The sequence below is a fragment of the Larus michahellis genome, chromosome 1 (assembly GCF_964199755.1).
Source record: "Larus michahellis chromosome 1, bLarMic1.1, whole genome shotgun sequence".
Classification (NCBI taxonomy): domain Eukaryota; kingdom Metazoa; phylum Chordata; class Aves; order Charadriiformes; family Laridae; genus Larus; species Larus michahellis.
This window is the reverse complement of record NC_133896.1, coordinates 162,054,681-162,080,106: the sequence shown is the minus strand read 5'-3', so window position 1 is coordinate 162,080,106 and position 25,426 is coordinate 162,054,681. Positions and strand designations below refer to the sequence as shown.

General features: G+C 40.8%; 1 protein-coding gene across 1 annotated transcript; it reads right to left on the bottom strand.

The window, feature by feature from the left end:
• Positions 1 to 15,269: 15,269 nt before the first annotated feature.
• SLC10A2 (solute carrier family 10 member 2) lies at positions 15,270 to 24,668 on the bottom strand. The gene is made up of 6 exons (XM_074572920.1): positions 24,247 to 24,668; positions 21,043 to 21,161; positions 19,815 to 19,903; positions 17,513 to 17,688; positions 16,510 to 16,667; positions 15,270 to 15,403 (listed from the first exon to the last, which is right to left on the bottom strand). The coding sequence occupies exons 1-6, from the start codon at positions 24,666 to 24,668 to the stop codon at positions 15,270 to 15,272; spliced, it is 1,098 nt and encodes a 365-aa protein (XP_074429021.1).
• Between the last annotated feature and the right edge of the window lie 758 nt (positions 24,669 to 25,426).

Sequence of the window (25,426 nt, the reverse complement as noted above, 5' to 3'; positions counted from 1 at the left end):
TGGGAGGAGAAGGGAAAGAATGTGTCCCCCATCTTCGCTATGGTAGTGTCTGTGTAGCACACACAGTGCACAGCATCCTTTATGCTGTTCTGCAAGCACCTAGCCCTCCAATAACATAATTTGCACATGGATGAGTGGAAAAAGAAATGTACAATAAGATCTGCTAGCCAGGAGATGCAATTTAGAATAAATTGAGTGATGCTTCATATTCCTGCCTTCTCCAAGCCTCTCATATTAATTTAGGTCTTGATTACATGTGACTTGTCCTGCTGTGAAACGTGCCATGGGACTAAGGTCTCAAGGGTTATAACCGCTTCTTAAACATGTTGTGTGGAATTTGTAGTAAAATTGTATTCCTTTTTTCCATCTAAAATGTTTATAATGACTAGTTACAGTTCAAAACATTATTAAAATTAATGAGTAATATAATAGGGAAAATCACTTAATAATACTCTTGTACTAATTCACCTTTATCTCCTCTTAGCCTCTCCTGTTTTCTTCCCTGAAATCAGATGAAGTATTTGTTGGCTGACAAGTTATAAGAGTATAGGACTGGAAGGACTGGAATAATCTGATTAACAACTGCCTTGAGTTCTAAGAAGAGGTGTTTTGGGAAGCTCTTACAGGACATCAACCCAAAATGTCACCATGCTTTATTACACCTGTAATACATCACAGGCAATGAGCAGAAGACATGAGAATACTACTAGTGATGCAAGTCCCTGTAAGAGAGAAAACTTATTTAATCAAACTGCCAGAGGTACCTAGCAGATGGCCCCAACACTGGGCTGCGAGGTCGCACAAAAAGGCTAGCACCTCCTTCCAATTTCACCTGGAGAAGGGAAAGAAATATTCCTCCTGTCACCAAATATTTAGTCCTGAAAATGTGAACACGAGGTACCAAACACGTAAATGAGATCAGTACCCCAAGGAATTACAAGGTACAGCTCTACATCATGTTTCTAGCTATTGCTAGCCTTCAATGAGAAGGAGGTATGTGAAAAAAAAAAATGCAGAAGAAATAATTTCTACAACTGTTATTAGATCAACAGAAGATGAATTGTCGGGAAGCATAGAAAACATTGCACGTCTTGATCTAAGTAGAATCTAGAAACATAGTAAATGGACAAATGAGGTTGTGTACCATGTAAAGTTCTACATCTGAGACTAGACTCTTGTCTCTAGTCAGTGGGGAGAAATAAGGATCTCATTATTCTCAGCTTAAAGATGCCTAAAATTGACCAGATAAACTACATTTTTAAAGTTGTCCTTTCTTTCCTTTCATTAAAAAGGGGAATCTAAAGAAAATAGACCAAATAGAGACCATTAAACTCAGGAAAGGTAAATCTCAGTCTATGTAAACAGGCTGTACCTTTTTCAGAAGTGTGACAATGAAGATTTATTCCTGCCCCTTCCCTGTGCTAGAGTATTGGAACATATTAATGAAACTGAGAACACAATTGCAGAGAAAATTCAGGAAACTGGAAAATACAAACAGAAATATTACTTGAAATCAACTGATTCTACGTTCTAATTTTCTCTGAGATGTAGTTTCATTATAATAACTTTAGTCATCATCATCTTCACTCTTCTAGAGAGTGCTTTCTCTGAGTCCCCCCATAATCCAAGTAAGCAAGAGTGCTTCTAGGGAATCACTCTGTACAAATTAGTCTTCAATAATGTAACATCTGGAACTTTAATCATCACTTTAATAAAACTACCTGTGTTATAAATAAGCTCTGGCTGGGTCTGTTTTTCTGCGAAAACGCAGATAAGGATACAAGCAGGGGACACCTTTTATTAGAATAATTTACTGAAGCCACAGCAGTGAGAAGTGTGGCACTGGAGTCCTTTCTGCCCTGAGAGACTGACAGTCCATTCACCAGGCTGTATGAAACAGGCCTTATTGTGGGATGGAACAAAAGAACATTGACAGCAGTGGAAAACTGGCACAAAATCCATCTGACTGAAGTAGCACAGAGAATACAGTAAACACGATGTTTGAGGAAAATACACTGAATTTTGTGCAAACATGTTCTTTCTTTTCAAGACTGACCAAAATTGAATTTACTCTATAATACCAAATATTGCTTTCTGCCTTTGAAGTGTCTGTGAAGGTGTCTTGCACAGCTCTCTGAGAAGTGAAGAGAACGTTGAGAAGGCCACATGCTGCAAGGACGTAGAGCGAGTGCAGAGGATGGGGAAGGTATCCCTTGTCTGGACAGAACCTGCTTTTATAATCATTTTGCCTCTAGGGTTACAGCACATCATGGAGGGTGGCTCCCACTAGTGAGCTGAGTGGGAGAGGACTCATCAGCTGTGGCAGCGTGGTGGGATGGGGGGCATGGGTCCCACTGGGCAATGCTGGCAGAGGGGTCTTCCTTCCTTCCTGCTATATGTGTGCCAGCCAGCGAGCTGCCTTTTTATTGCCTGGGTGTAAGCCAGAAACTTGGGCTTCAGGTTTGAAACAGAAGTACTGAGGTGCACAGACAGGCAATTAGGAGCTGCCCACGGCATTTTGGAGGGGGGAAAACGTTAGCAGTGTGAGTGTGAGTTGTGATGTGCTCATATAAGGGTCTAAAAATTGTCCCGAGACCAACTTAGTTAATACTATATACTGAGGCTATGGTCCTGTTTCCAGCAAAGCCCAAGGAAGTGGTGTCCAGTGGTGTCTCCCACAAGAAGAACGAGGGGGACATTTCCCAGTGCCTGGGACGTAGTCATTCTGCAGGGACTCCTGGCTGTGCAGAGTGAGCATCCATCTGTAAACAAGCAGGGGAAGCCTCCCGGTGCATGCAAAGGCAGTGCTGGAGGGTGTTTTTGTCCAAATCAACCAAGGGGCCAAGGCAAACTGGACAAGGACATGTCCAGGAGACTAGTAACACGCTGAATATTGGCTTCTTGCTGGTCTCTGTGTTGGTGTTTTTATTGAGGCAGGTAAATAAAGACCCTTTAATAGAAGCACATGCAACTTGACAGTATGCCATTAGTGTACCCTGTATCTTTCTTGTTCAGAGCTAAAAATTAAACCAATTAAGGTCTGGTTTTATACTCCACCTTGGTATCTCATATCTCTGATGTCAGTTTTCAAGAACAAGATATGCAAAGAAGCAATAACTTTTTCACACATTTTGCAGTAGATAATATTTATGGTCTTCTGTTCTTTTTATTTGAACACGCTATGCTGGCATGTGCTGCTGTGCAGGGAAACCATCCAATCTCAGGGACTGATTATGCAAAATGAAACTCTGGAGCTCAGCTCTCCTGGTCCCATCATACATCACATTAAATGCTGATATTTGCACATTTCTGCGTAAATATTTCACATGATTTCAGATGTTTAGCTTCAGGACACAGAGTGAAAAATAAGAGGCAAGACAAAATAATTCAGGCCAGTTGGGAGGAAGGAAGAACAAACGCAGTAGGAAGGTAATTTTTTTTCGGTTGAAATAGTAAGTGGCAGGTCTGAGATGACCTGTGAGTTTAAGTCCACAGTTCCCTGGGTTTTTTAAGACTATTGAGTTTGTTTAGTTTGGTGGTATAGGATGGGCATGGAATTCACCCCACAATATCTGCAGCCAAAACCTCATCGTTTTCGGAAAAGAAAATAAGCTTTTATTACAGTGCTTCAAGAGATGGAGTACTCACTATCATCCAGGCCAATATTTCAAGGGATCAATTAAAATCAATACAAACTACAATAAAGGATTTCAGTTATCCGTGTTAAGATCTAAAATTAGTCTAAAATCTGAATTCATAAATTCCAATTGTCTATGCAAAAGTAAGACCTACCTGCGTGGGTTTGATATCAGAGTTAGGGATGAAAGAGAAAGTCAATTTGTGCAGTCTACTACTCAATGAGAGCACAGTGAAAGAAATCGTGTTGAAATATTTTATATTTGCTTAGACTGCTTTCTAAACTTTGGCCTAAGAATACACAAATTATATTTGCAGCAATTACAGTACACCACTACTTAACGACACAATGATGGTAGAGAACAATACCATTCAGCTGTTTTGACAAGTCATTTCCTGTGAAAGCTCAGTCTGTGGCATAAATTCAGTGAAACAGTGTATTACTTAAAACCTTTTAATGTATATCTTACTTTTTCTGACTCAAACTAACCAATGAAATTAATGCAGACCGAGAAGTTAGGGACTGTACTGCACCCAGTAGATTAAAGTCTGTTAAAAAGTTGCAGAGCAAACCTGACTGAAGTGTTCATTTAAAAGAACAAAATTAAGCAAATCTTTGTGTGTTTGCCAGAGTATAGGCCGAAGGGGAAAATAAATTATTTTCTTTTAACTCTTCACAGTTTAGCAGTCGCCCATTGCTCACTTGCTAATCCAAAGTGCATATCTTTTAGTTGAACTCCTGTCTCATATATCCTGTAATTTATCTGATAAGAAAAGCCATTTTTATCTTTGAAGTTGTAAAGATGAGACTCTCTGGTAAAAGTCTATGGCACACCCTATTTGATTCAGCATGTTGTTAAAGACAGAAGGAATATTAAACTTTGTGTTCTGATCGGAAATCTTGGAGCTGTTACTTAGTCAACTGTTTTGATGTCTAAATCTTGAAGGTACATTTTCAGAAAGAAAAGGAGGAATATTGAAAAGTGTTCCTTCTTTGGCATTTCTTGATGTCAATAAGAAAAGTACCACAAACCCTTTTTCTCCAAAAACTGTTCCTACTAATTCTGGTCCCTCTTCTCAGTCTTATTTCAGAGCTCTTCTTGGTTGGATTGCAGTGCTGCAGTCAACATTTCTGTTTTTCCTTGTGGTATACCCACTTCTGTTTCTACCTGCTGGGGCTCCTACTCCAGTCAATATTCAATGTAGTTGCTCAGCTTTTACCCACCCTTCTTCTGTTATCTGTCTTCCTCGTTTCTTTTTTTTTCCGTATAGCGTCCTCTATGCATATACCTAGTCATGCATTCACATGCATATTCCTGTAATAGATAAAACCTTTTTTTTTTTTGTCAGCTTTCCGCTAGTGATCTAGCCAATCCGCATGCACTAGGACAGAAGAGAAGAGCTCTCCTGTGGGAAGATTGCACCTCTCTGGCTGTGTCTAGACATCATTTGCTGTTAAATGTCATGTGATACATGGCGTTACCTGCCGAACGCTGACAGAGGGTTGGTGTGTACAATGATGCCTTTCTGGATGTGAGGTTTACCTCCTGCAAAAACCAGAGCAAGCGCTGTCCATAATGGGACTAGGACATGCTCAGGAACAGCTCAGCATGAGGTAGAGGTGCCTTTACGCTGCCAGAAGGAAGACTGCCCTGCTATATTTATATACTGCTAAAGGAAAGAGGACCAGGGTGTGACTGATGTCCATATTGCTGGGGGGATGTCCTCTGCTATTACTGATGGGTACTGCAGAAACAAATAGCAGCATGGGTGAAGTGCAGCCCTTTGCTCACTCAGACTTACTTCCTGGCCACCTTGGTGTTTAGGAGCACATCCTTGTGCCCAGGGTAACTTACACCGACAAACTGGAGCATGTAAGAGGTTGAAGTGTCAGGGCTGACGCTGGTTGTTGCAGACACACACCACTCTGAGATGCAGCTGTGTTGGTCACTCTTTGCCAGTGTGACCTTCTCTGTCCATCCGCCATTTGAGCTGTGCTCATAATTACCGTCTCTCCGGCCAAAGAGCTTCTCTCCCTTGGGCAGCCCCAGGGGCAGGGGATGGTCCCTTAGGTGTCTTGCAGTCCTGTGATGCTGCACGACTGATGTCAAAATGCTCTTCTGAGGGGATAAAACACATGCCTACACATTAAATTTTGTGATTAAAGTCATAATCCACATATTCTGCCAGCTCAGTTCACTTATTTCAGTGGGGAGTCTGGAAACAGTACTCTGCTGCGTGGTGTCTGTCTGCTCCCCCTGGTGTCTACGCACTGTTCTCTTGTGCTCTTGGATCATCTTTATTTCAACCTTCAAATGAAAAGCAGGAATGTAAGCAGTTGCATCACCTCCAGGGAAAATCGTCATGCTGTTAGGAGGACAGGACTTCTGCCTTTGAGAATGGCCAGTCGCTCAAAGACTTGACACAGTGGAAGCCAGTCAAGAGCAGAACTACAAGGACAGCTTGGTGCAGAGGCTGTGAGCTAAGGATGCTGTGATAAGCTGAGCGTAAGGGCATAAGTGGCATACAAAGAATTAAGTGATTGAGCTTTCTTTAGAGAGTTGGGAAATGTGATTTAAATCTCCTTAGATAAAAGAGGAAATTGAACTCTGCCCCCCACCCCCCTGCAGCAAAAGTGAATTGGCTAATGTACAGTGAGAGGAAGAGGGCAAGGGAATAGAAAATGGGTCACCAACAACTGCATATATACAAAAAAAAAAAAAAAAAAGCAGCTGAAATGCCCTGTTGCTCAAGGACGCGACTAGGTTTGCTCTGAACATGATCATTAGACTGATCCCCTGCGGAGAACTGGGTGGGGGAACTCCTTATTTCTAGGGCCTGGCTGGGCTTTGGGGTAAACTTGTTTCTGACCTGAATGGTGTTATAAAGGAGACACTTCCAGAGCCTGCATGCCTGTGTTACTTGAACTGTCTGAGGAACTCCTAAATAGAACTGCAAGGTGCCTCTGGACTTCAGGCACTGTTGCTGAATAGTTTAGTGTTACGTACGAAAAACAGTTTTGTGCATTTGCAAAGGTGTTGATGGATCTGACTGATCAGCCTTGCAGCACCAATCCTTCTCCACCTCCTACCTTGTCAAGACGTCCTTTCTTCTCATGTAGAAAATGCAGAAGTGAGTCTACATCACCATATACATTTGAGTCACAGATTTTTGAAAAGCGGGCTTGAAGGCAGCACGTCACCTCTGAACGTGGCCCTGTAGTTCTCTGCAGTTGAGCACAAATAGCTCTTGCAATACAATTAACCTTCTTAACACAGTAAAAAGTAGAAATTCTCCTTCAAAAATTAATCCCAGGGATCACTTTCATTCCTTCTCATAGCCATTAACTTATTTAACAATAAAAATACACAATGTTCAAAGTGCAGTATAAATGGTACCAAGATCAAATTGTAAAAAAAGAAGAACATTATATGAAAGACATAATATTCTTTTGGGCTGAACATGCTCATTTTTTTCTATAAATGGAGGCCCTATTCCACAAAAGTAGAAATTGTTCTAATTGAAGTATCTGCTTCGTTAAAGCTTAATTTATCATTAACAGCATGAGTCAGAGCTGCCATAGATCTACAAGGAAACAACAGGGGAAAATACATGGTCTTTACCCTGAATTCTCTGGTCCCACTAAAGCCAGACAATTCTGAGCGGTTACAGAAAAAAATGGGTTTAGGTACATACTGTTACATCTATACCAGTAAATAAGCCAAGAGGAGCCAAGGGCTTGAGGACTGTCTCGTGACTGTCTGCACCCCTCCTGACCTGGCACTCTCGTGTGGTGCTGTGCTAGGTCTGGTGAGGGGGACTATTTCCAGAAGGGAGCCTGAAATGTGTCCCTCCTGCTCGTGGGGAAAGAGAGCTGAGCTTTGTACATGTGAGATGGCCAGTGCCGCTTGGCTTTGGGGTCAGAGACTGCTCCCTGGATTATTTTATTTATTAGCAAAGGTGTAGCCTAAACTTGCATTTCTGCTGTCACGTTAGCTTGGACTCGTGCCTGAGCCCAACCTATTCTCTTGTCATAGAATCAAACATAGAATGTGTTGGGTTGGAAGGGACCTTTAAAGGTCATCTAGTCCAACCCCCCTGCAGTAAGCAGGGACATCTTGAACTAGATCAGGTTGCTCAGAGCCTCATCAAGATCAGCCTTGAATGTCTCCAGGGATGGGGCCTCCACCACCTCTCTGGGCAACCTGTTCCAGTGTCTCACCACCCTCATTGTAAAGAACTTCTTCCTTATGTCTTATCTAAACCTGCCCTGCTCTAGTTTAAAACTATTGCCCATCGTCCTATCTCTACATGCCCTTGCAAACAGCCCCTCCCCAGCTTTCTTGTAGGCCCTCTTCAGGTACTGGAAGACCACTGTAAGGTCTCCCTGGAGCCTTCTCTTCTCCAGGCTGAACAACCCCAGCTCTCTCAGCCTGTCCTCATAGGAGATGTGCTCCAGCCCTCTGATCATCTTTGTGGCCCTCCTCTGGACCTGCGCCAACAGGTCCATGTCCTTCTTGTGCTGAGGGTTCCAGAGCTGGATACCGTATTCCAGGTGGGGTCTCACAAGAGCAGGGCAGAGGGTGAGTATCACCTCTGTCGATCTGCTGGCCACAGTTCTTTTGATGCAGCCCAGGACGCAATTGGCCTTCTGGGCTGCAAGAGCAGATGTCCACTAAAGTGGTGTCTTGTGGCCTGGCTCTGGACTGGAGGGAACCAAGCAGGGGAAACTAAGCACAGAGAGTGGGAGTGGCTCATCCTCCTGCACTGTCCTCATGGATGGTGCAAGCACAGCTGGTGCAGTCCAGCTGGCTGGAGAACAAGGGGTGAAATGTTGCTCTCTGCTCACCACCACTTGACCCCAGCTTCCTTTCCCAGCCCTCCCTGACTCCTCACCACCCAACTCATGCAGATGAACCCCCTGCACATTTAAGAGCGCTGCAATGCTTCTGGGTAGGTGCCTGCAAGGACCTTGAGGAGGATTTGCTGTCTCTGAGCGAATGAGTTGCAGTGACTAGTCTGACCATATTCCAGTGACGCTCCAAATACCATAAGTGATGTTGGTGTTGTAAACAGCCCAGCTGGTTTGTTTTCTGACTGTGTGAGGTTTTTATTTTGTCTATCAAATGTTTTTTGTGGAAAAATTCTGAAAAAAACAATAGAATGGGTGAAATGGTACAGAATAGAAAGAAAGCAACTCCTGTGATGACTGTCCCTCTATGGACAGCTAAGCATGTATTCAGAAAATAATTTTCTCTGAATTTTCTCCTGTCCCTTCTATCACTACATTGTTCATTTCAGCATATACTGGTCTGTCTTTCCACGGAGATGTTATTTCCCTTTCAATAGGCAAAATATTTGACAGCAGCTTGTGTTTTTCCTTAGGTTTAATGATTACTGGAAATGATTGCACGGACACAAGAACCTCAGAGCTCCAGTTAGCTTGGCAATGACAGAAGAAGGTGCTTAGGGAAAGGGTGTAAGACACAAGGGCATATAACTCAGCACCTTCCAGCAAACAACTATTAAAGGACTTTCTGAGCCAAAACCTGTACCTGGAGCATCATATTAAATTTCCAGCAGTGAATTTATGATCCATGAATTAGGTTTTTTTTTTTTCATCTCTTTCTCAAGCCCACTTTTAACATATTGTGCATTAATTTTATCCATTTTTTTTCAAATGATCACTGGATATCTTAAACATGAAATATGCATTCATCTATGTAAGCTGTATGTTTTGTTCTGTTTCCTAAGTAGGTGTACTTTTATGGAAAATTGGTCCATATCAGATGTGGGTTATTTTATGAGTTCAGGGTATATTTTTAAAGAAAGAGCCTTACATGGAAAGAATTTGTGTTCTACCTACAGCAGATTTACTACTGACATTAGAAACACATCACCAGCACAACCTGTAACCCTGACATTTTCATTAATCCCTTGCAGTTAATTCCACTTGTGGGGAATTAATTGTACCATCAAATTATTTAAACAGGGACTTACCATCTCAATATGACCTCCTTACATCTATTTTGAATTCAGATGGGGCAAAGTGGCTTTTAAAAACTGTGATGAAATGTCCCAAATGAGTAACACATAAACTCATTGCAGAAGAAGGAGACAGAAGGTCTGCAGTCATATTTAAAAGAATGTATCAGATTACTTTAATGATATCTGATCAGCATATCTAATCAGCATATCTGAAGCAGTTAAGTTACATCTATAAAATATGAAGCAATGTTAAATTTGTATGAGATGGAAACGCTGGGTGTGTAATTGCTAATATTTCTCATGGTCAGGAACAATTGCAGTGAATGAGAAACTGTGTACGAGCTTTGTGTGCTGTGAAAAAACAACTAGATTCTGTTTGCCTGGAACAGAAATTATGTCTTTTCATAACAATATCTAAGATAAGTAGTAACCAGGGAATATACCACTTAAAGGAACTGATCAACTCCCTGTTGTGATCAATAAGAATTTTCTTCAGTGTTGAGGTTTCCCTTTCTGTGGAGTTTTGAAATATTTTCTGTGATTGGAAAAGATTTCTCAACTGGTGGGTTATCAGAAAGTCAAAGGTCCAGTCCTTGTGGCTGAATCCCCAAATAATTGAAGTCCAAAGACAAAGATCTGTATTTCAACTTATTATTTTTAATGTTTCATGTTTTCTTAAATCAATCGTTATCTGAGGGAGGAGGCTGATTTATGATCTTTCAAATGTTACTGGCAATGGATTGAGTCATTTTACATTAAGTCCATTATGAGCAAGTAGAGATATCACTAATACTTTTTTATATGCTCTCTGTTTACACAGACATGGCTTGGAATGTCCTCACTGAATTTTATTCCTAGCCTTTTCAAAGTCCCATGTAATTCTGTGGAGAGATGCAGGGGTGGGAGAAATTTATTAAGGAGGCATACTTTGGGTAATTTCCAAGAAGCAGCTGGAAGTAACACTTTTTTTGTTTGTTTGTTTGTTTGTTTGTTTTTTCTAAATTCTGAAATATTTTGCAATATATTGCAACGGTGTTCTTATGGGCTTGCAATTATCCCATGCGAAGTGCTGACCCTTCATCTGACTGCGGACGGATTTGTATAGATCAGGGGAAACCCTGCAAGTAAGGATGACTCACACAGAAGTCACAAGGAGGGTTTAGCTGCCTACAAAAGTGCCCAGTGACATTTTAGATGCTGTAGGGCCACAGGACCGACGGAATACCTGTGACTTTCTGGGCTGGCAGCGGAAAGCAAGGCAGGACACCCCAGGGCGTCTCACATCACACTAGGTGCCTATGTTTAGGCAACTGAATTTCACGCCCGATTCTGCATAATCTCTTTGTTTCCTTACAGAATTCCTCCCGTCCTAAACCAGGTATCTGAGAGGTGTGATGGCTTGCTTGCCAGAGATATCTGTCTTTTCCTACTGACAGTACTGACTGCTTGTCAGGGAAGGATGAAGGTCAATGCTGGAAACTTACTTGTAGATGGCTAAATTTAATGGAAATTAAATGGAGACAGTAATATCATTCCACAGTGCATATCTATTCATGAAAACATATTAGGACTCCTTCAGGGCTTTCAATTACCCATCTTCTGCAATTCCAGTTTGAAGACTGGCAAATATCCTGGCGAGTAACAGTTATTTTTATATTCGATATTTTAAGTTAATGTAGTGCTCAGCTTAACTGAGATATTAGTGCTTCTGGAGTGTAATGAATATTCCTTAGGAAACAGAAGCAGACATTTAATTCTACTGCCCTTCATTGCTGGCTTGGAAAATCCAGTCAGACTGGCTTGTTTGCCATTTGGTTGTGGTACGATTGCACTATATTTGCTTTAATTCTGGACATGAGCAAGTGACAGAGTTAATCTGGAGAGAGCAAGGGCATTCTTGTCAAATACAAAGCGGCAAAGGTCTATGCCTCAGGAGATAGAAAATACTGATTATTGTTTTAGATTTGCATCAAGCGTACAGTATGTTAATTGGTTGGACAAAAAAGTAAGCTCATTTCTTCTTTCTGAGGCTGACAAAAATAATACTGATTGGCAGAGTTTATAGTAGTGGTTTTTGAACATCATAACATGATTAGTCTAAAACAAGAAACTGATTTAACATAAATTGCAAATCAATATGCCTGTTAATGCTGTTCAAATTGCACTCTCTTCTGACTAACACAACACACTATATGACAGAACCAGTGCTTCTACATGTCTTCTGGTCAGCTGAGAAATTAGTTATATGTTCACAGGAGATTATAGTCACCATACTAGGGAACACATCTTTGTACCCAGATTTATGGCTACAGACTTTGGTTGGGCAAGGGTGATTGTTGCATCCTTGCAGCCCTTATACTACATCCTTGCAGACCTTGGGTAGAGCTAGGCATTAATTCAGCTGTCATTTCAACTTTCAGATTATGTCTATCCTTAGACACACTTCAGCTCATTTTGACTGCAATGGCTTGAGAACCAGCAGTGCCCCCAAGTTAAAGCTCGGGGACTACCCAGGGTCTTTGGACACGAATAACTATCTAAAAGTAGAATAACTGTGTTAACCTAGAACCTACTAAGGCATCTGTAGGACTTGTTAGCCTGAACAGTAAATCCATGGTTACCAGTAAGGGTAAGAGTTAATTTGATTGTTTATCTGTTAGTCTGAACATCACTGCATGGTGCTTTTAAATTGCACATCCTGCAACGCCCCATCCACAAGTTGTTTCAATGGATAGAAGATTGCCTAAAGAACAGAGGGCACTAAGTGATACTGCCTGCCTTTGAAAGGGTTTTCATGCTGGAGAACATGAGAGGGGATGATGCTGAGCCAGTTAAACAAGCTGATCTTGTCAAGCCGGGGTTTTTCATTTGGCAATACCAAGACAACTGCAACTGCAAGGCTGGATGCCACAAGCAGCCTTACACTTAGAAGCCCATATCTCAGCATTTACATGGCTGACAGCCAAAGACACATAGTATCTTTCTGGAGACCTTTGGGGACATGCTACAACTTCCCCAAAAGTCCCTTATGTTGCTGTGAGATAGCCCACCCCAGCTTCACCAGTGATGAATGGACATTGATGCTGCCCTGACTTCTACATCTGGAGATTTAGCAGCTGTCATGACAACATAAGCCTGCTCCTGCCAACATTAACAAGCCTTGGGGGTTTTATTTTAGTTTTGGTGTGCTCTAAAGGCCTATGTTCATTAAGACCTTTGAGCTGGCTTTGCTTCGCAAAAGCTTGGGACATATGACCCTTGCTAGAGGTAATTGTAGTGGCTGCAGAAACTGCATCCTCCCTCCTTCACCTGGAGCCCTAAGTGCACATATACATTAAAAAATGTGTATCAAATATGCCATCAGACATCCCATGTTCATTTAATCTTCATCAGGTTGCTCAGAGAGGTGGTAGATGGCCCATCCCTGGAAATATTCAAGGTCAGGTTGGACGAGGTCCTGAGCAACCTGATCTATTGAAGATGTCCCTGCTCGTTGCAGGGGGGTTGGACCAGATGACCTTTAAAGGTCCCTTCCAACCCAAACTACCCTATGATTCCATGGTTATTAAACATATTCATTTTACACATAATCTGAGGTGTTTTTCTTACATCTCAAAGCCATAAACTTCGTCTGCATGTTAGGTTTCAGTCTCAATTCTTTCCCTCTTAAATTACTCCAGTGGGCAAAATTATAAATACTTTCTGACTTTATTCAGTTTAGTGTTTATACAGTTGCTTTAAATACACACACACACACACATAGTATAAGCAAGACAAACTGTTATTCTTCAATACATTTTCAAAATCTGTTTAAAATATGTACGGAAGCATTGAAGTTTAGCATGGGGAAAGAGCAGCAGCTTGGTGCGTAAGAAAGACATGATCCTAACTAACTTCTGCTGCCCATTTTTTGATGGTCGCAAGATAAAGACAGTAGCCTTTTAACTACAGATGTTACAAATAGCAACTTGTCCTTTTCTCGATGAATGTGCTTTTGCACATTTATGATTCCTCCATAACAGACTTCACTACATTTTTCTGTTTAATCTTTGTTCCATAAAACATAGTATGCCTTGTTATGTGCTAACTCCCGCTAAGTGTTAAACTCCTCCTTGGAGGTTATGACCACTCTGAACTCCCTCTGAAAACAAAGCAGCTTCAAGCGTCCCAGAGCTCAGGAACACTTCGAGACCCTTTCCCCCACATATGGTAGATAGAAATAATTTATTCTTTGTTTAATACCGGCATATTTCTGCAGCAGTGGAAAGCCACACGTCGAGAACTTAAAGTCCACAATTGTGGTTGTGTTTGTACAAAACCTGCCACCTTAACTCACAACACCTCGGAAGGTCCACTTGAATATGACAGAGAGGTGTATAGTTTCCATGTGTTGATAGTTGGCTCATTCTTGAATTTTTTGGTCAGCCAACCTCTCACTCATTTCATCTGAAGTTCTCTGGATGTTTTCTTTACATAAGAGCTACAGGACTAATGTTACTGAATGTATCCATAAAAAATTACAGCTGCAAAAAATTTACTGCACTGTTTCTCTTAGAATTATACTCCTTTTCTCCACACACTTAGGACAGCTTTCCATATGTACTCTTGAATTTTCGAAGACAAATAATGTATATGTACATCAAATTATTTCTGTCTGTGGTTCATATAATTAAAAACTTAAAGTTATCAACTACATCAGTGTCTACATGTCACAGGCACCTGTTAAGTTCAAATTTATTGAGTTCATAAAAAAAAATATAACTCTCTACAAGCACTATTGTCTCACGTTAACAGTGGTGAAAGTAGTCTTGGATGAATCAGGGACAATTTTGTTCCATTTTCAAATGCCTTCCTTTCAGTGCAGAAGTTGATGATTTCTTACACTTCCAAAAGCTCTACCTACTCCTTTTTATGCAGCTGTCACACTAAAATTGCTCTGGGCTTTGTCTCTCTGTTCATGTTTCCAGCACCTAAAAGACCCGGACTGAAGATGCAAAGATGTTACTTTCTATTACTTTGGGCAAAAAGTTAGAGTCATAAGGTACCTTGCACTTGTTAAAATTATAGTTTTAGAATAAATTAATGTTTCAAACAATTAGTACAGTGCAATGACTTTATTCTGCCCAGACTGACCTAAATGAAACTTTATTTCATTATTAGCTTGTTCCAATTTCATGGTTGATTCATGTTCAGTGAAAGTCCTCCAGCCTTATCAGATCTTCCACATCAACTCCTGTTGCTGTTCAGGCGCTTTTACAAGATTTCTCTTTGTTTGGTGTGGGGGCTGAGACTAGCAGACAGATTTGAAGGATCATGCGCTGGAGTTGGTAATGAAAATATCTGCTTGGTTTTTTTAGCAATAGCCCACCTTTATTCTGCCTTTCTTTAAATAAGCCATAATAAAACATTAAATACTTTTAGAGAATTAGCTTCAAAACTGGATTCTACAATTGTGGCAGAAACTGTGTTCAAAATCAAAGTAGAAATCTTTCATAAGTTAATCATTTGTAAGTCTTACTGTACAATATCAGCAAAACTTCTCCTTTTGTTAAATATTTCCATATAGCAACGACATGTGAAAAAAAATGCTTTAAGTAAACTGTGTATCTTATATCTTTTCAGTTGTTGGGAACAGGGGTAATTGTCTATTTGGTCTCATTTGATACAAATCCTCCATTTATTTTAGCATGTGATGATGTTGATTTTGAATCCTCTTTTTCCTCTGTTTTCTCGACATCTGTCTTTGTTTTGACCCGATGTCTTCTGTAAAGACGGTAGCCTGGGAATTGGTATATATTTAGTATTAAATAAAGAAATTGTAACAATTGCCTGAAAAAGACACTGTAGTAACGTGTAGCCATGCAACATTTTCCTTCCCTATATTGCTAAAATATCCCAACACCTCCAGACAGTTTCTTTAAAGCTATGTTTAATTATTTTATGTCAACGGCACTCATCACTGGAAAAGTACATTTAGAAAATAGCAAGGAAAACATTTTAAATTCTGCATTTGGTGTTTGACTGCTTTGTGTTCCTGTTGTGTGCGGTGACTTTTAAAAGTATCACCTGTCTCGCCTGGGGAGACTCTGGGCTCCTGGCTGGGTCTGTGGGACTGACCCTTACTTGTACGTGAGCCCAGTTTGGCAGGAACTGGGACAAAATGGTTTGTCTGTCCCCATGCCATTGCCTGACAGAGAGGTGGGAGAGTCAGGGCTGCGCCTCACAGGCTGTGTCCCTGGGGCCGTGCTCCGGCATCAGGCAAGACGGCTGGTTTGGGAGTGGGAGCTCAAGAGTCACAGCTGGTTTTAGGTGTGAGCCACAAGGGACAAGGTCCCGATCCTCGTCAGGTTGGTTGTAGTAGCAGCAGTGCAACTCACGAGAGGTGTACGTGGGAGGAAAAAGAGACCTGTACTTCTAATGGAAGGTGTTTTCTTACATTAACTTTGAAGCTAATGCCTGTTCGTTCAATCTCTGGTAGGAGGGAGAGTTTGTGCATGATTGTGGGGATGGCCCTGATGGGCAGCTGTACACCCAGGGATCCTGGGGCAGTGGGAGAAGATGCATTTGCCCTTCCTCAGCCAAGGGTAGTAACAATCCTGTGCTCAATGTATTCTCATGTGCCCAGTTGTAGGTGGTGGAGATCCCCTCCCTTGTGTGGATAAAAGGGGGTCTTCCAAATCTTGAACTGAGCCTTGTATATTCCTAGTCATGTACAGGGCATAGCATGGTCGCGACGCTCAACAATCATTTGGGTCATTATTTACTTAATTATTTTCCATTTGATTATTTTTATCCCTTCTTGTTTTCTCCATATCTGTGAAAAATGAGACTAATAATAATAATGATAATTATAATGCTATAATAGAAAAAATATATATACTTTACCTCCTAAAATTAGTAGTGCAAACAACAGCTGGAAAATGCTGTAGATGAGTGGGAAAGTAAACATCAGTTCAAGTTGTTCAGGAGTGAATGAGAGCTGTACTATAGTTGAACATAGCTGAGTGTTTTGCATGCCGGTTTCCAGAGACACTGTACGACATCTAAAGGGAATAATAGAAAGACAATTGTGAAATAGCAGCCCTGTGAGTCCTTATGCTTTTTAGTAATTTGGGTAAGAAAGAAACATAAAGTAATGGATAACTAAGAAAATGGTATCCTTCAGCTCACATAGTCAACAAAACACTCCACAAGTCATATGGCTCTTACCACCAGAACACACAGTTTTATGGAATAGAATCATAGAATCGCCTCCGTTGGAAGGGACCTCTAAGGTCATCGAGTCCAACCATCAACCTAACATTGCCAAAACCACCACTAAACCACGTCCCTAAGCACCACGTCTACTCATCTTTTAAATACCTCCTGGGGTGGTGACCCAACCACTTCCCTGGGCAGCCTGTTCCAATGTTTTATAACCCTTTCTGTGAAGAAATTTTTCCTAATATCCATCCTAAACCTATGGCAGCTCAGCAATTGTAAAGGACTGTGATGCATTTTGAAGCTGTGTATGTGGCACTCACTATCTCCCTGTCTTGTAACGATATTCTAAATTATAGGCTGCTGTGTCTTCATGAGAAATTTTACTGCAGTCCTGCCCCACTTATGTCAGTCCTGTTTCACTCATTTAAAATGTAGGACATGGGCACACAAGGGGAAGATGTACAAAAGATACGAGGAAATAGTATAGTCAGAATCTGTAAATAAAAATGTGCACAAGAAGGCTTTTATCTACACATAGTATCACAGAAACAGCATTGGGGAATGAGTGACTCTGTAGCATAGCTAATGTTTAGGGAGCATTCTCAGCATTGATTAATCATTAAATGAAATTTCTTTCACAGCTGAAAAAAGGCTACAGCTCTCTTTGTCACAGAGAATTCCATACCTGTGCCAAGACAGACCAGCTATGCGGGCCAGAAAGAATCCCAGAGAATAGCCAGCTGCTGGAAATATGGTGCCAATGATCCATAATTTGGGTGAGATAATCCAGGAGCCTTTGTAGAGTATTCCCCCAACGACAGCAATGAGCACGATGAGGATTGCTCCCACAATGGAACCGACCTGTGAGGGGAAAGAGGAAGGACTGCGTGACTAAGAGACCCCAAAGAGATTTAATTGCATTAAACATAGTGTCAAACCTGCCTGTGAGTATCTCTGAGTCACTGAAACATCTTATTAAACCTAAAACCTAAAGTTTATGGCAATATAATTCACAGCAGACAGATTAGACAGCTGCCATTTTTCCCAAACAGGAGATTTGTGACATACTTTGATGTGTGACTACAGATATAGATCATGGCACAGCAATAATAGGTATCTATAGCAGATACCTGTAAAACTAGTCTCTTGAAGCCTTGGCTATAATTGTACTTAGAACTGGAGGTTAAAAATAATTTCACAGGTGTGATGTGAGTGAGGAATGGTGCACACATTACGAAAATTTCCCCAGAGTTGTTGGGAAACTGACAGCCCAATATCTAGTAGAATGCACTTTTCTTCCTCACTTCTTGAACAGTCTCACTCTGGGGCTTAGGATAGTGTATGCTAACTAGATGCTAGATTGTTAGTGATAGGAAATTATTTGCCAAGTGGAGGAGTAAATCTGTAACGTGGCTGAAAATTTGTGTTTGAAAACTGGCTGTGAGCTCCTATAGCATTTCTACATGGACATAGTCGCTGTGTTCGTCTTATTTCCTGTGGCTGAATGTACTGAGATCTTCTCTGCTGCTTGCCAAAAAAAGGGTTAATTCACTCTCTTCTCAATATCCAAGTGAAATGTCTGCCCTTATGGCATATGTTGCCAGGGATTTCACCATCAGACTTCTGGGGCTAAGCTTAGGAGAATCCATTTCTCAGCTAAAGTGTGTATTCCCATTGAGCTGGCTTCATCAGTCTTTGGCTGAAGCCTTTTTAAGAGCACTGAGTGAACAAATACTTTTGTTTGACTGAGCTATTAACCACATGCACCTTGGAAGAAGAAACATGGTCTGGCCATGACAAGCTCTTCTATTTCACCTGGCACACTGTGCTCTTATCTCCATTTCTCACTATATGGACCTTAATCTGACAGTTACGGCTCAATCTTCACTTGAGGCTTCATTGTCCTATATAAAGCAAACTGTCAACGGACCTTACTGTGTGTTGCTCACCCACTTGGTAAGAAAGAGGATGAAACGGTGTTTTGCTGAGAGAGCAAGTAGAGTTTCTTTTCATGTGAGTGCAAGTCTGTGCTTTTCCCTTAACTGATTAAACAGGAATAGTACAGTTTTGAGTCCAGCACTCAACAATATACAAGTTCATAAGTAACCTGTGAGCACGTTTAAAAATACAACACAATAAGCTAAGAGTTTAAGAAAACAAATTGACTTAGAAGGACCTTATTTGTGTTCTATCCTTCCTGAGCTGCTAGATGAGTTTTCTTTAAGAAAATTTAGAAAATATATGTGTTAACTAAGAATGGTTAAAAAAGGCCAAGGGTACTTTATACGACTGACAATTGCTTTAAACCTAAACCTAATGTTCAGAATGATTAATTTGCTGTTAACGCTAATGCAGCTAAGTTGTTATTGTTGTTATTGCTGTTGTTTTTATGATGATGATGATGGTGAGAGTAGTTTGTGCCAAAACCCCCATATTTTTGATGCATCTGAAACTATTTTGCAAAGATAGTTGAATTTTGTGAATAGTTAGGTTTTTTTAACAGTTGGAATATTTTCAATTTTTTTTTTTAAATAAAAATTTACTTCACTCTGAAAAAATTGCCCTCCAAAAATCAATAAACTGGTTTAGAAGTAGAATGCTTTTTTTTTTTTAATCCAGAATGTTTTCATTTTTTATTATTTTGTATAGAAAAACAGCTTCCAGTTGACCTGAATGATTTTCTTTCCAATTTCAGTTTACATTATAAACTGAACTCAATTACTAACATAGTCATAGCCAAAGACAAAAGTAGGCTCTTTGGATAATGATGGTTTCTAATAATGTATGCAACTCATGCATGTTTGTGCAGGGGGAAAGCAATATGTTTCTGCAGTGTCTCATTTGTTTTCTGCTGAAAACTTCCTGGCCCTTAAGAAGTCAGATAGCAATACTATGAATAGCAATGCACTGCTTCAGTGGTGCCACTGATTGCATCATTTGGAATAATTTGTCCATAATTATTATTGCTTCAGCCTTATATATCCTACCTTAAGTATGACTTTTGCTTTACTTGGCCATCTGTGGTTAAAATATATTCCGAACGAAACGGGAATTACAAGAGCTACCAGTGAAATCCCTGTAAAAAATAAGAGAAGAGAAAAGAAAAGTTAAGCCCACGTATCGTGCAGAAGTTCATGACAGGAGGACAGACACCGTGTAGAGCGGCTGGGGGTACAGAGCAAGCCTTCAGAGGATGTTTCTGGTATGCGCACCCCAGAGCACACATGCACCCTCTACCCACACCTGCCCATTTGCTTTTCTATAGAGTCTGTTTCCTTTGGCAGTCTGTTGAAGTAATTGCCATTCTGCTGAGCTACACGCTCATTCACCTGCATCAGAAAGGCAGACAGAAATTTGAGTGTGCTAATCATCACTACCCTGTGATGTGAGTAGCTATATTAAATGTTCATTTTGTCTGCAGGTGTTTCGCTACTGTACCATATCAACAACCGGTTTAGAGCTTCTTTTGTTTTAGCCTCCCCCCTCCAGTATTTATTTTGAAATCACAAGCAATGTATGTGATTTTTTTTTTTCCCCTGGGACAGTGGGAAACGAAACTGAAGGATATGGAAGTGACTCTGATGGCTTTTAAGATTAGCATAACATGGAACTGCATTTGGTAAGCGCTAGGGCCACAGCTCTGCAAAGCACTGGAGCGTGTATTTCCAAATACTTTGACTATTTTCTCTTTGTAGCTGGATGAGATTTTTGACAGGAAGTCAAATGAAGCCACTCCTGGCTGTGTAGATTGCAGCTTTTCAAAGAGACTCAGCAGTTTTAATCACTTGCTTAATTATCCACGTGTGCTTAAGTACTTTGCCGGATTATGGTCTCAGAATTTAGCACTTTGCAGGATTGTGCCTTAAAGCTGTTGCAAACACAGGGGAAGCGGCAATTCCTGTACGAATTACTCTATACTCTTATCCCAGTACCACATAGGTCTCCAAACCATTTGGAAAGAGAAACATGCACAGTCTCATAATAAATATCTGTACAACATCTGTCATGACTTCAAGTCTTTGTTCTGCAGAGCTGTGGACGAAGTGAAGTGATCTAGGTAACATGGAAGTTATTGAAAAGTAGGAGGATGAATATTTTTAAAAATCTGGGGTCATTTCTTCATGACTCTGCAGGATGATGACATAAAGGTTGTTGTTACTCGAGGGAGGATAAAGGACAGAGTCAGAAGGGAAAGCGCTGGTTCACTGGACTCACCAATGCTGTCGTAGGGGAGTACAATTGCGTCAGAATCGGTCCACATCTTGGTGTAAACAAAGAGGCAAAGCGGCATCATTCCCATTGCAAGCAGTGTGGAGCAAGTTGTCATGCTGATGCTGCAAAGACATCGGTTAGAGTGACAGTTCATCTCATGCTAGCCTATAGTCTTTCTCGTTTTCTTATTACGACTTCACAGCTTATGAAACGTTGGGCAAGAAATGCTGCTGGCTACAGTCAATTTCTCCTGTATATCAGGTTAGAAAAAAAGCTAAATGGAAGGAATGGCTTCTGCTGAAAAGGACGGAACATAAAATATCGACGTGTTCTGCAGCCACAGAACAATAAGTTTCAGTGCAAATGAGGCAGTCGGACAGGCAGCCGTCAGAAAGGTCTGTTGGCAAGTCTGTCTGCATGCTGCCTGTCCGGCTGGCTTCTGAGAGGGTGACAGGCTGGACAGGGTCAGATGGACGTAAAATGGAGCTTTCCATTATACCATCAGTTCTAGAGTGTTAAAATTTCACTCCAAAGCCAACAGCAAAAAAAAAAATAAAAAAAAATCCGTCCTCTAGGATGCGTGATGTAATAAAATCCCCTTTTCTGGCTTGTTTTGCTCTAGACCAAAGAGTAGGTCCTGAGAATTACTCAGTGAAGCTGAGTATAAGTGTTGTTCCTTCTGTGGTTTGTGCAAAAACATTTCTGCTTTAAGAATACAAAGTCTTGAAAGCATTAGGCTGATACACCTTGCACTAAAAGATGCATTCTGCTACAGGAATCAAGAAGGCAGAAAAGGCAAGACAGCTAAAATAAGGAGGAAATTCTCAGAATCTGGTAAAATACATAAAAGTATGCCTACAAATCACACTCCTCTGACATAAAAATAATGAGAGAGGGTTCTGGTTAAGGGACTTTGGAAACTTCCTTCTGAGCCTCACTTCTGATTTCTCTTTTGTGTCTTTTGCCCACAGAAAAGGGACTACAGACCCCCTCCCGCAAAGTGGGCAGATCCAGAGAAATCTAGAACAATTAGTACAAACCCCACAGTAATATCTGCATTAATTTTAGTTCCTGTCACTCTCTGTTTCAGAGTCATTGAACAGAGCCTTGTAGGAGCCTCTGGCAAGAGTTCCTACGCACATAGAGAGAAAAGACCCATGGGCTACAATTAAGGTCAGGTGAAGCCCCAAATGGATAAAGAGCTTATTTTTCTTCCTCCATATTTCCTACAGCTTCATACTGTCCCTGTATCTACATCCTGCTCCAAAGTCTGCATGTTCTCTAACCCCAGTCCCTGTCAAAACCAGATGTCCCTATGGGAAGCTTTAGAGGGTATCACCCAGGTCTGAGTTACTAAGAAAGGTATAAAACCTCATACTTCACCTTCCTGTGATTGTATGAGCAGTAGAAAATAAATTCCTGCTCTAACGTGGTCTATTTTCCCTGGGATGTTTTGAAGCAGGACCGTAGACAATGGTGATGGGTTGTTACGTATAAACATAAAATATTATCAGTTATAAAGAAAACCTTGTGTGATATTTCTATAATACTGTGCTGACTCCAGAAAACAGCCAAGCTACTTATACTGCTATTCTTCTGTCAAGAACTGAAGATGCTGTACCTCCCATATCCTCTGGTCCCTGCATTATCGTCACGAAGGTACTGACCAAAAGTCTGACTTCTTAAGGTAAAGGTCTTTACCTGAAGAACAACCTTTTATAGGTATTTTCAATTTACTTCACCAGTAAGTTCAATCTACTTCGTCAGTATCATGGGATGTAAACCCTGCTCATATTTATAGCATCGTCCATTTGGATTTTTACCATTGATTTCAGTGGCGCCACTCAGAACATACGGAGCTGAGAAAGCATAGTTTAGCTCAATGTGTTCTTCCAAGGAAAGGTTAGGACAGAATTTCAGACTTGTGCTGGGTATCTTTCCATCTGTGTTCCTTAGACCCATATTTATTGAAATTAAGTGTCTTACAGTTCCTCATATCATAGGTCTTTCCTCCACAGTGAGGAAGTTGGTGATTAGCAGAGCTGACCTCATACATAATTTGAAAGCTGGTATTACATTAACACCTGTATGTGACAGAAAAGTTCACTATTTTCAAAGGATGGAAAAAATGTCTTATTAAAGCTACAAATATTAACATTCTTAGTTTATTCGCCCTAGCTCCACATCTTTCTTACTTCTATTATTTTTTCCATTTCTAGTTCAAACTGGCATATGATAAATTGGAGGAACGCTCCAATTTATGTTACTCTATGGGAAACAGAGAAATGATCCTGTTTATTTTAGAGCAAAGTAATCAGGATATAAAAATAAAAAGATGGCTCATTTTTAAAGGCTGTTAGAGTTAATGAACCCCCCACGGAATTTGCATCAAGAGTAGGGTTCACTTCTCCTGCATGTTTGATGTCCTAGGCTATGCCAGGTGCCTTACATATCTGTTTTGGAGTTCAGAGCACCCTGTCACCGAGACCCTCACACTTCACCACAAAGGAGTTTTTTCATTGCCCCCAGTATGCAGCGCTGCCTTAGTCAATGGCTTCTAGCCTGTAAAACTTTCCCTCAGTTTGAAGACTTTGCAGAAGGCGCCAGGAGCAGATAGAATTACTGCAACCAATTTTCAGTTGTATTAGTTCCCAAAGAGAAAATCTAGGCCTGTCTGTGCATTGTATAGAACACAAAAGGGGGGAAAATATTTTTCCACAGGTGGTCTTTTTCAAGAAACATTACTTCAAGAACTATTGCATAGCCACTATTTTGTACAGAGGATTCATATCCTAAAAGCCTTTGGATTTTTTTTTTTTTTTGTTGTTGTTTGCCTTTTTACTGCCTGTTTCTCTTGGGAGAAACAAAGTCACAAAAGCATTTCTACCTTGGACAAAGATTTCATAATCCTTAGACAGTCTTACAGTCTTACAGTCTTCATTAATGGTATTTTCTGCAGAATCTGAAGATTTACAATAAAGACATTTTCTAATATACACGATGCTGTTCTACTATAATCTTCCTCGTGAATTCTCAATGAACCAAAGATATCTGCTATTCTGCTAATATTTACTGCTATTACAGTAACTAAACAAGCTCCACCATGCACGGGCCAGGAAGGTATGAAAAAAATCAGACAGTTCTTTTCAATATGAATTTTACAATGTAAAAATCCATGTGAACTACTCAGAGAATGTTTGCTCTTACCTTAGGTCCATGTCTCCATCCACCCAGTAGGCGATGACATTGGAGGCTGTGCCCCCTGGACAGCATCCCATGATCAGCACCACGACAGCTTGAATAGGAAGCACGTTAAAGGCCAGGGACAGCAAGAAGGCTGTGAGAGGCATAATTCCAAACTGGCAAAGGAAACCCACAAAAATACCCCAGGGTCTTTTTATGTGGCCCAGGAATTTCTTAATGTCCACATTGCAACCCATGGAGAACATCACCAAAGCCAGCATGATTGTTAGAACAGTACTTAAAACTACGCTCAAAGTTTCATTAAAATTATCTTCTGGTAACACACAAGACGTGCCACTGCAAATAGTAGCATTTGCTGGACAAGCTGTGGAGTTTTCTGCCAAAGACCTAGTGTTAAATTGCTGGGAAAGAAGGTAAGTCTGCATTTTGAAATGCAGAACCGCTCAGTACATCCGAGTCAAACTTTCAAGCCTGTGTAAACGGTTGTTTGTCAGTGACTCCTTTTAAATGATCCAGGAAGCAATAAAGTGCAATAAATACTGGAACACTGTTGCCGTTCTTGAAGGGTTTGGAACAGTGCTGATTCATACAGTTATAAAAGTTGAGCTTGCTTGGTATGGTGAAAATTAATCATTTATTCATATGGTAATGAGAAATCCCACATCAAGAGGATAGTCGTGTTAATATTTAAGAGTGTAAAGGAGGCTTGTGGTGCAGCTGAGCACACGAAATGACAGTCACAGGAGAATGAGAAGGTTTAGCCTTCATTCTTTGAATTTCTTGTATGCCTTCAGGAAACCCACTAGTGCCTGCACCGCCGCTGGCATCACAGGCGTCTGTGGGGTGGAAAGGAGCAACCGAAACACAAGAAACCATGAGTAGAGGTCCTGAGCTAGGACTTGAAGCTGCAACTCTTGCTAAGTGATGCAGCATTCACCATGACACATGGGCTCGTTTGAATCCGGTGGGATCCTCATTTGATCGTATTTCTAGTATAATAGAAGTTACAACTGGTGTACAGTGATAACTCTACCACAGGACTGCATGCATATTTGTGTCAATTTTGGCCCCTAAATGCAACTTTTAGGTAATCTTTCTGATTCTCAGCTTTCACATAATCCTGGAGATGGTCAAGTTCCCTGGCTGCAAAGTTTCCCGGCTGCAAAGTTTCCCGTGTTGCAGT